General features: G+C 40.3%; 2 protein-coding genes across 2 annotated transcripts; one reads left to right on the top strand and one right to left on the bottom strand. All coding sequences in view use genetic code 11, as the record gives it.

Annotated features, from left to right (window-relative positions):
• Nucleotides 1-931: 931 nt before the first annotated feature.
• On the top strand, nucleotides 932-7148 carry EGR_02086 (Leucine-rich repeat-containing protein; the record flags this gene model as incomplete). The annotated part of the gene is made up of 7 exons (XM_024491335.1): nucleotides 932-1372; nucleotides 1413-1610; nucleotides 3320-3415; nucleotides 3775-4053; nucleotides 5676-5761; nucleotides 6788-6890; nucleotides 7125-7148. The coding sequence occupies 7 exons, from the start codon at nucleotides 932-934 to the stop codon at nucleotides 7146-7148; spliced, it is 1227 nt and encodes a 408-aa protein (XP_024354188.1).
• A 1247-nt stretch (nucleotides 7149-8395) lies between these two features.
• Nucleotides 8396-9754, bottom strand: EGR_02085 (Pyruvate dehydrogenase E1 component subunit beta; the record flags this gene model as incomplete). Its single annotated transcript, XM_024491334.1, has 6 exons — nucleotides 8396-8544; nucleotides 8616-8960; nucleotides 9032-9209; nucleotides 9283-9489; nucleotides 9524-9697; nucleotides 9728-9754. The coding sequence occupies 6 exons, from the start codon at nucleotides 9752-9754 to the stop codon at nucleotides 8396-8398; spliced, it is 1080 nt and encodes a 359-aa protein (XP_024354187.1).
• Between the last annotated feature and the right edge of the window lie 648 nt (nucleotides 9755-10402).

The following is a 10402-nucleotide window of genomic DNA, read 5'->3' as shown; positions in this document are numbered from 1 at the left end:
CACCGACTACGTTGTAATGCCTGACGCGTGAGGTTGATCTGCGGGAGCGCCTGGAACGATGCTCAAAAGAGGAGGGAGTCTATGCAATATGATAGTGGTTTATCCCTCGGTAGTGGTGAGCCGCCACTTTTTTACTTTGAATTAGCCCTCTCGTACCTCGCTGAGTGGGCTGGCCTTCAGGCCATGCTAGTAGCCCAGACACATTCTCTGCGCTGAATATATATTCTGCCTAAATATTTTGCCTTATTTCATCTTCAGGGAGCCTCGAGACGCTATGCTACAAATTGCGATTCACATTACAGACATACCTACTCATAATTATGTAAAAAGCAAATAACGTATCACAATTGTCGTTGCTTGATCAAACTATCGGACCCTAAGTATAGTCAAATCGAGTAACTTTTACAAAAAGAGCTAACTGTACCACCACACTTCACTGGTAATTATTGTAGCGCAACCATTGTGGTTCGAAAGCAAGGATTTTATTCTGACTCAGATTTAGCATAAAAAATGAACTAGATATGCGCAGCAATAAAGTAAAAGAAAAGTTTTTTGCCTGCCTTCATTCTTAAACATCACTTTTATAAGGATATTTTATTTTAAATAGCGAAAGGCGTACTCCTTACAAGATTCTATGGTCTACCAAGAGTAACAGGTTGATATTTATGAACATACACCATCTGGTATAAACAGAAAAGTCAAATGAGGCACAAATTGCAGCATTGTTGGGATCACAAAATACGTCTTTTAACTTTCACATGAACATTTAATCCAAACTTGCCATCCAGGCTCTTGGTCTTAAAGGTTGAAATTGTTTTTCTTCTCAAATGTTCAATTGTAATGTAGGCAACAAATACCGCGCCGTTTGTTAACAATCCAATTAGAATTGTCGACCGGGAGGGCGGTGGTGTGCAGTTCATGCTCTTTGGTCATGTGTCCTGTGCAAACAGCAAGTAACAACAATGAAAATAACGCTGGTGGAATAGCTGATGAAGAAACGGAGGCAGTTGGTTTTCATGAAAAGGATGATGCCACCAATACTCAGTTTATAATTCCTAGTTTTGGAACTCGGCATCATAGTGCTGACAAAAGAGATGGCGCAATGAAAGTAGACCTAATTGAATTTCCGAAAAACAGCCGAAAGAGGAATGTTTCGCATAGACGCATGGACGAATCCGAACTTTATATACTAGAATGCATAAAGCAGAAACGAATCCCAATTGAGTCCTACATCAAAAACATTAATAAGAAGTCCCTCACGCTTTGCTATAGCAATATCGATCCTGAAAACTTCCTGCCCTTATCGCTAAGCTTGGGAAGAAACCAAGCCATCACCACCCTGGATCTCAGCCACAATTGGTTAGGCGATGAAGTATGTTTAGTGTTGCAAGAATCCATGGGTGCATTGATAGGGTGTCAATCTTTTGTGTCAGGTTTTATCTGAGAATTCGAGCTTTGTGAAACTCAGTCTGGCGGACAATCAAATTACTAGTAAAACAGCTGAACAGTTTTTCGATGTGCTTTCCTTGATGCCGAATCTCATTTCACTTAATTTGAGCGAAAACTACCTCGACGATGCGTCTGCGGCCTACATCGCTGATCTGTTACTGGTTTATTTGAGCTTCACTTCTTATTCCGTTGTCTTTTAAATGAGCTTAAATCGACTTCGGATGGTGCATAACTTCATGCTTCTTTGTTTGGGTTTGCTACTATTCCTAGCTTCATGTTTTGGTGATACAAATTGCCATCTGGACGATGATGACCTGAAAAGTAATTTCGATCTTAAACATTTCAGGCGAGTCCTGCACTCCACAACCTAAACCTTTCAAGAAATAGATTTTCAGAAAACTCGACTTCGCACTTTGGTAGAGGGCTTGCAGATACAGACAGCCTAAAAGAGCTAGACATAAGTTGGAATCATATTTGCTGCAGCGGAAAATCTATGAAACAGTTTGCCCGGGGTTTGGCTGTATGTACTTTAGATGTTTTGAATTAAACAGGCAGTATTTAAAAACTTACTTAGAATTAGTGCCTACATTTTGGTCATACCTTACACCGGTTTTCATTTGCTTCCCATTATTTATAGCATTATCTTACTAAAATTCGAGTTAATGTGTAAAGATTTGGAAAAAGAATCCGTAAGTCGCCTATTTCATGACTGCTTACTAAATCAAACTGCACTGAGTGGGCGTATCGGTGGTATGCTTATTGAAAAAGACTAGTTGAATATTTTCATTCTGTATCTATATGTGGTAGTACAACCAAAAGATGGTTAGCTAATTGCGGTTTTTTTATCAATAATTTGGTAGGTGTCAAAGCTGGAAAAATTGAACTATTCGTTTAACCAAATAGGACCCACTCTAGGATGTAGAGAACTTGTACAAGGTCTAAAAAATAACCGGTGTTTGCAAGAACTTGACCTAAGGTACTGACAATTACCATTTAAAATTCTTTTAGCTGCTCTTAAAGTAAAACTTCTAGATTAGCTCCTATTCTGGTCTCAACTCGCCATTTCTGACCCAGCTATGCATCTTTAAAGCCTATGGTCTTCATTTATTTGAATGGTTGTTATGCCCTTGCATTTACGGTCCCCACACTTGATTGCGCTGGACAATCTTATATGTGCCTGTTTTCATTCACAAACGACTTGAAATATTAACTAATGTTACATTCCTTACTTGGTGACTTTTCGTCGCTAGATCCCACTTTACCTGTTAATATAGCTGTTTTACCAAGCCATTGGTACCCCTTAAAATAATGTCCTTAAGTTGAAAGTTGGCGTTGCTAAATAGTGTTAAACACGAGTTGATATTGGATGCCAAGAGCACGTTTAATCCAGATCCGAAGTAAACTTCGTCGTTTTAAATGAAGATTCAGTATTTTGACGATACATGTGCCTTCTTCAATTTAATTTTAGTGGTAACCTGATTTCACCTCAAGGATGTGTGATTTTGAGTAAAGCCCTCGCAGCCAATAAGCATTTAAGCAAAATTAATGTAAGTATATTTCCTCCATTTCATTTTATATTCGCAACATGTCTGTATGTTTACTGTTAAAACCAATAAGTAGAAGGACTGAGCCAGTTGCATGCTCTAGGGCGGCTGGAATATCAGGGCCAGCCACCCAACGGACTCGCGAATTGAATAATGTGAATTTAAAACCAAGCTTATGATTGCTAACAAGTAATTTTGTTTTGTTCTAAAATGATGTGAGCAATAAAATGCCATAACTGAATGTCGAACCCTTCCTTTAGAGGAAGACTGCTGGTAATTGTCTTTAATTTTGTGATAATTTCTGGACTTTCCTGCATTTATTTTAGTTTGCAAGAAACCCATTCCAGAGTGCCGGTTGCTTTGCTCTACTTACAGGAGCTCTGAAGAATCGTGGTTCAAAGTTAACCGAGTTAAACTTTGAGGTAAGGTTTGCCTTTGATTGCATTATTCCCACAACAGAAATCGTTGCATGATTAAAACGAAATCCGTGACAGCTACCCTTGTCATTCTGGCACTTTGGCATATGGTAGTTTTACTTAGATTGCACGAAATCTGTTCTGTAATTCTCCCGAAATTTAATAGGTCTTTTCTTGTAGATAAGCTGTTTAATCACTCCAAATCTAGCGTGAATTTAATCTCTAACAACAATCCTACCTAATTTTAATTTAATGTCCTACTTTGTGTTAAATTTGTCTTCAGTATCTCACGTTATAACTTAAACCAGCTTTTTGTTGAAGCAGTTTAAGTTGCGTTTTATGATTTATTTCCTTATTCCCACTAGGATATCGTTGTGAATGATGATTTTAAGATCCTTGTGGATAAGTCGTTCAAATTGCTTCCTAATTTGCGCGTCATCCATGGATCAAAGTTGACAGTTAATGATTTAACTACCTACTCTCTGAAGATGTACGCCCCTACAGGCACTCCGCCGAAAAGATGGCTAATTGCGATGCACCAGCTTCAGAATAAAACCAACCGTCCCCTTTTGCCCTTCCTCATAGAGGCGGATATGGATAAGGACATGAAGTTGTCACGGTGGGAAACCACTAAGGCACTCGAGGTTAGCCTTTACTTGGTGTTTCATGTGAGCAATATTGTTAATATGGCCGTGCTGCTAGTGTAAATCTGGACCGCCACTCACGGGTGCCTTTATGTGTTTCACTTGTTATCTCATATGTGTATCTGCAGGAATTTGGCGCACTCCTTGGTTAAGTAGGTTCTTCATGGATGCAGCGGAAAGCGAATGTGGTGAGCACTTGGTGTTTGTAACACACATATAGGAGTGCTGAGGTACTTTGGAGGTAATAAATAATAAATCCCCACAAGCAGTGCTCTAGTATAACAACTATATCAACAGAACTGTTTTTACTAGTATCTTTTGTTTGAAATACTTCAAAAAGCAGGGAAAGCATTATTATAAAGCTTTTATTTCTGTGGGATACCATCATACAGATTGCTAATTTGTACCGGTGACAATTACACATAACTCCAATTGCATAGATCTTGTCACATTAATCAGGTGTAATTTCGCATTTCCGAATCCTTATTAATGAGACACTCGATCCTATCAAAGTGAAAAGTCAATTCTAAAAAACTGGTCTCAGTTGCCGTAACAGCCATCTGTCCTTTGCTCCCTTGTAAAAGAACTGCGCGCAGCACCCACCATTACCTCTAGAAGCATTATAAGGCACTGGTATGGACCATAACAGCCTTATTCAAGTGGACTGGGCTCAAACGGGTGGTGGGAATGGTTACTATATAATGATTTTTCAATACCTTAGAAATGATTATATACTTTGCAGATTTTAGGTTAGTACATCATCTGTTATCAAAATGAAGATATTTATGTAAGGAGAATTTCAAAAGGCTGGTTGATGCCCCTCAGTGTATGCACTTCAAGTACTAATTCCTCCTAAGAGAATCATAATCTGGATTATTTTCTCGGGGTGTCATCTTAGTTTTGTTTATTATTGTCACAAAAAAGGGTTTAATGCCTTCAGTGGCGATATGGATAGAGTCAGCGTAGGGGACTGATTGTATACCTAATGGGATACAGACACTGCCATTTATAGTGTCCCTCGTTCTGGAATACGATAGTAGTTCGATTGTTTTACCCAGTTTAATTCAGCTAGGTCGCCATTAGAATACTCTGTGGTCACTATTAATGACGAGATCAATCCATTGTTACAATATTATATTGCAGAACCTATTCACATTCTTTTCGGTTAACAAAAGGCATATAAATATGAAAAAACTTATTGCCTTTTATCTCCTGACCTAAATCGACCTTATACATAAGCAGTCTTCACCAAGGAATGTTATCTTGAGAAAAGTCCCCTTTTAGCGGACGATTTTTGTATTTCTTAATGCGCCTACTTCGAAAGTGGTGGTAGAACGTTCTTACCTTTTTTATGCCAACCTTTCATCGGTGCAATGAAATTAATCATCTCCTCTGCCTCAGCTGTACTTCAGGGTATGTAACCTTTGTTTATCTAGTCATTCTGGCCCCCTCCGACTCAATTAATGCCATTGCCTTGCACTAGGGTTCCAGTTACGAACAATTTGATGTAAAAAACAATCTTAGTGGATTGATAAATGGCTTCATAAAAGTTATTTTCATTTATGAAACATGTTTTTGCATTGTAAGTACTTAATAGTTAAACATGCAGTATTTTTCTTTAGCCTTTGGCCATTGGATTAGCACCCGCAGAGTTACAGGGTCTGCTCAAAGAACTGGATCCTCATGAAGAAAACGAAGTGAAAATAAGGTGAGAATACAAAACCCACTCACACTACCAGCCAAAGAGATAAAAGCTTGTTCTGTGGTTTTTCCTGACCCTATGTCCTTTTAGGTCAGATTTTGTTTACTCAGGCGTTTATTCACGGTATGATTTTTGGGGCTATCTGTTAATACTGCAGCTGATATTCCTCTCGTTGAATAATGTACGACTCTTATTGACAAATTTAGCTATTAAAAGGGAATTCGATGGTACAATCCTAATCTGGAAGTCTCAACACAATGCTTTCTTACTTGGAAACCTGATTTATACTGGTGGGTTAGTTAATTCAGTTTGAGGCAATTCACATGAAATATTCACCTACACCAAGTTGGAGAGGAATCGAAAACTCTAGCGGTTCTATCTTAACTTCACACTGAATATTGTCATTTTGAATCACAATTTTCCAAAATTTCCGATAGATAATTACGTACGCCTCAAGTTTGGGGATTTTTATCGTCATGTTTGAATAACTAAGAGCAACATGACGATCTTGGCCATGAGGTAAAATTACATGATGGGTGGTGGTTTTAGAGTGGATTAGTTGAGGCTCTAATAGCGAATTCAAATTTAGCCCAGAAGCATTGCACCTTGCCCGGCGCAGGTACAAGTGCCACCGAAGTGTGGCGCATGGGCAATTGCGCCCGGGCTCCGGCGCGTGGACGGCGCATCAGTTGTCTTATAGCGTCAGCAAAAGGCGAAGCTGACATTTCGGTAATGAAGTGCTTTAGACTTTTAATGCGTAAATACTTGGGTTTTTTAAAATACCGTGCATCTTCGAATGAAAGCACGTATACGTCCTGAAACCTACTATGCGGCAGGATAATCACATATGGCTGAGAAGTTATAATAGTCCGTATTTAATTATTCTGGTTTGAGGAGCAGTGCTGAATGCGTATTTTCGCGAAAATTGTAAGTATATGAACATTCTATTTTTTCTAGGATCGTCTAGTTACGATTGGTAGCATTAATTTTACCGTACATGGCAATCTATGTCAAATTCTATGTTATATCTAGCGACTTCATTGAAAATCCATATCCAAAACCCGGACATCACAAACCGACGGACGGTGAGGAATCTAGAAGGGAGGCGCCAGTAGGACATGATGATGTTGACTCCGTACGTTCTCTTGACAGTAAAATTGCGCGTTATGCTAAATCTTAGTGTAGAAATCAGCATCTTCATATCCACCGATCTAAGAGCAGTTGATTGTTAAGCATTTGAAAAAAAATAATTTCTTTGTCACAATTAAATGCGGACTTCCGAGTCCCTTTTTGGAAATTGAACCGTACGTGGGTCCAACTCCTTTGCGCATTTTGAAAATGTCAAGAGCAAGCTCTTTATTTTTTTTAGAAAAAAACCTCAAGCGAGGCGTGAGGCATGATCTTTCTTTCGAAGTAATCTCCATGTGTCTTTTTCGAGGGCCTCCTTTGCTCGACGCACAAAGGGGTGAATAGGATCAACTCGTACTGCGCATACACATCTCCACGCTGTACTAAGCGTGTAGCTGCACATAATACACACCTATGCATCGTAACCGAGTTATTCATAACTAGGCCTTTATTATTCCACGACCTATAAATAAGTTAAAGTTGGAATTTCGACAATCTAGAATCCATTAAGGTATTTTAAATATGTGTTAATATTGCACACTAAACGATAATTTTGACTCAAATATGTAAAACCTTTGAAATGCATTCAACCGATTCGCATTGAGGATACTCAAAAAAATCCACGTGTTCGTTTTTAAGCTCTCGAAGTATTTCTTGTGCTGAGTTAAATTCTATGATATACAAAATTACCTAAATATAGGACTTCACACTAGAGAAACATTTTCAGGAACCTAAAATCTAGTTAAATCACTTTTATCACGAAATTCGTGGAACACTAGCCATCGTCGAATCATGCAACACCTAAAATGCAGTTGGCTTTACCTCCAACTTTCCCATAAATTACCCAGGGATGTTTACACCACTTGGCAAATCTCCGCTTGAAAGTGGGCTTGACAGCATCATTATAAAACGACAAAATTTGGCGTCCTGTAAAATAAGCACACCTAAACTCCCACCCACTCCTTTGTGATTACGAGCCATCCCCAACTTCGCGAACGTGCTCGCGAGGAGCTTGGCAAACCCGCTTCAGCCATTCCAAACAGAGCCACTGGAAGTTGACGATATCCGTTGGCCCCACGCCCACCTATGCGCACGACCCAAATCTAAAACTCGTGACCCTAGCCTTTTGGACGACCAACATCGCATTAATTTTGACCCCACATGGCTAGAAATGATAAACTGAGTGTTAAGGCAAACATCCCGGTAACGTTGTCAGCATATGGAACCTAGTAAAGATGTCCGCGTCTTCGTGGCAAGTAGAACGCGGCAAAACATCACCGCACCCCTTTAAGCGAGCGATCGTGCTGCTAAACGGAGCGTGCTATGGCTCACAGTTAATGCAATGAAAACAAACCACTAAAGCACTTAACTACGGTGTCCAGCACTGAGTTATGGAGAAAGATCATTTATTCAAAAAAGGCTTCAGAAGCCCAGAAATGATGGCAAAGAGCTACATACACCAAAAGTGAATAGAAGATACTACTGGACGATTCCCCTTTGGTTTTCGTGGTTTTAGCGGCGATTGAGAACCTTTTTCACAGTAGTTATGATGTTGGAGGCATGCGAGGTGCACGCAGCCTCCAAACATCCAGCATAAGGCATGGGAACATCAGCGCCGGTCACGCGGTAGACAGGTGCGTCCAGGTGGAAGAACGTTTCACCTAAGCACGAGACAATTTTAAAGAATCCCAAGTTTTAAATGAAAGTCAAGGTGAATAAACGCAATACTCACTCTCCATAATTCTGGCACAGATTTCAGCGCCAATACCACACGACGGCCATGCACGATCCACTGTTACAAGGTGATGGGTCTTTTTCACCGAGTTAAAAATGCATTCATCATCAATGGGACGAAGGCTGCGAAGGTTAATTACCTCGCAATTTATGCCCTCCTTGGCCAGTTGATCGGCAGCTTCAAGGCAGTCACCAACGCTGATAGAGTAGGAAACAAGGGTGACATCAGAGCCCTCCCTTTCGATTTTAGCCTTCCCAAAAGGAATCAAAAAGTCGGGATGCATGGCTTCGTCGGAGGTGTCCATAGCGACGCCATACATCAATTCATTTTCCAGGGATACAACTAAATGTTGCATGAGGGAATTCGAAAACTGTCTGTAAAACCACAAAAGCTTTGCAAAAAAAGTTACCCACCTGGGTCATCGTCACGAATACCGGCCTTGGTAAGACCCCTTGCGTCTTCAGTGCTGTAAGGCGCGACAACCTTGAGGCCAGGGCAGGAAGCATACCAAGCAGCGTAGTCTTGACTGTGTTGGGCGGCCACACCAGCAGCTGCACCATTGCCACCACGGAAAAGGACCGGAACGTTTACCTGCGTGAAGAATGAGGATAGACAATAAGATGCCACTCTATCATGCAGGTATTTTACAAGACATTCAACAAACCCGCCCATTGGACATATAGTGAGTTTTCGCAGCGGAGTTGATAATTTGATCAATGGCTTGCATAGCAAAATTAAAAGTCATAAATTCACAAACTGGTCGTGAGCCGGCCATGGCGGCGCCAACGGCGATCCCGGTGAAACCCATTTCAGAAATGGGAGTATCTATTACTCGATCGTCGCCGAAAGTCCTCCACAAATTTTTGGTGACCTAGAACTGAGTTAAAAGATGAGATTATTCAGACCTTGTAGGCACCGTCATACTGAGCGACCTCCTCGCCCAAGATGAAAACATTCTTGTCTCTCTCAATTTCCTCCTTCAGGGCACTATTAATGGCCTCCCGAACAGTCATTTTCCCGGCAAGAAGGCTTTGTGACGTGGACATAAATCGCCCACTTCGTAAAAAGGAACGAGTAAACTACAAATTTGCGACAAAAAGACTTATTACCTTTGAGGTCGTAGCAGTAGCGAGCATCATGAGTAAAGGCAAGCCACGAAGGCGTCAGTGGCGTCACGAAGTACGAGGTGGGCGCAAGCCAATTGAACGCCTGTTTTATTTAAGTGTATTTAAATGGTGAATTTTAATTGCAAGATGTTAACACCTTCAAATACTAAAAAAATGAAGGCCGAACAGTGTGTCAAACAATTAATTATTTCCTAACGATTTTGAAGTCAAAAGTCCCCTGCAACACAAATGTGTAAGAGCAAGGAATATTTTACACACTAATTATTATTTCGAAATTTATAGATTGCACTAGCAGCACACCTTATGAATTATGATATGGTCACTGTGAGAATAATATCTAAGGCTAATTTTCTCACTTAGAGTTGGGTAGGACGAGGTTTCTCGCATAAATCGGACCGTATTCTAAATGCAATCCTTCAGTTAAATGTAGGCAAATTATTCCTAGCAAAAGTAGAGCAAGCTCACCGAAATCAATTGCAGATAACTTGTCAAACCTTGCAAAAGAGGGCCACTTTCATTCCCGCTTTTCTAATAAAAATGTTTACCAGCAAATTCTGGGCATAGTAAAACGGGTGCCTAAGGACTCCTTAGATAACCTGTGAATTGAAGGAACGAATTGCAAAAATTAGAGCCATTACGCACTAAACTCGGGGCTCT

This window comes from Echinococcus granulosus (assembly GCF_000524195.1).
Source record: "Echinococcus granulosus chromosome Unknown EG_S00009, whole genome shotgun sequence".
Taxonomy (NCBI): Eukaryota; Metazoa; Platyhelminthes; class Cestoda; order Cyclophyllidea; family Taeniidae; genus Echinococcus; species Echinococcus granulosus.
The sequence above is the reverse complement of the archived record's forward strand: the minus strand, read 5'-3'. Positions and strand labels throughout refer to the sequence as shown.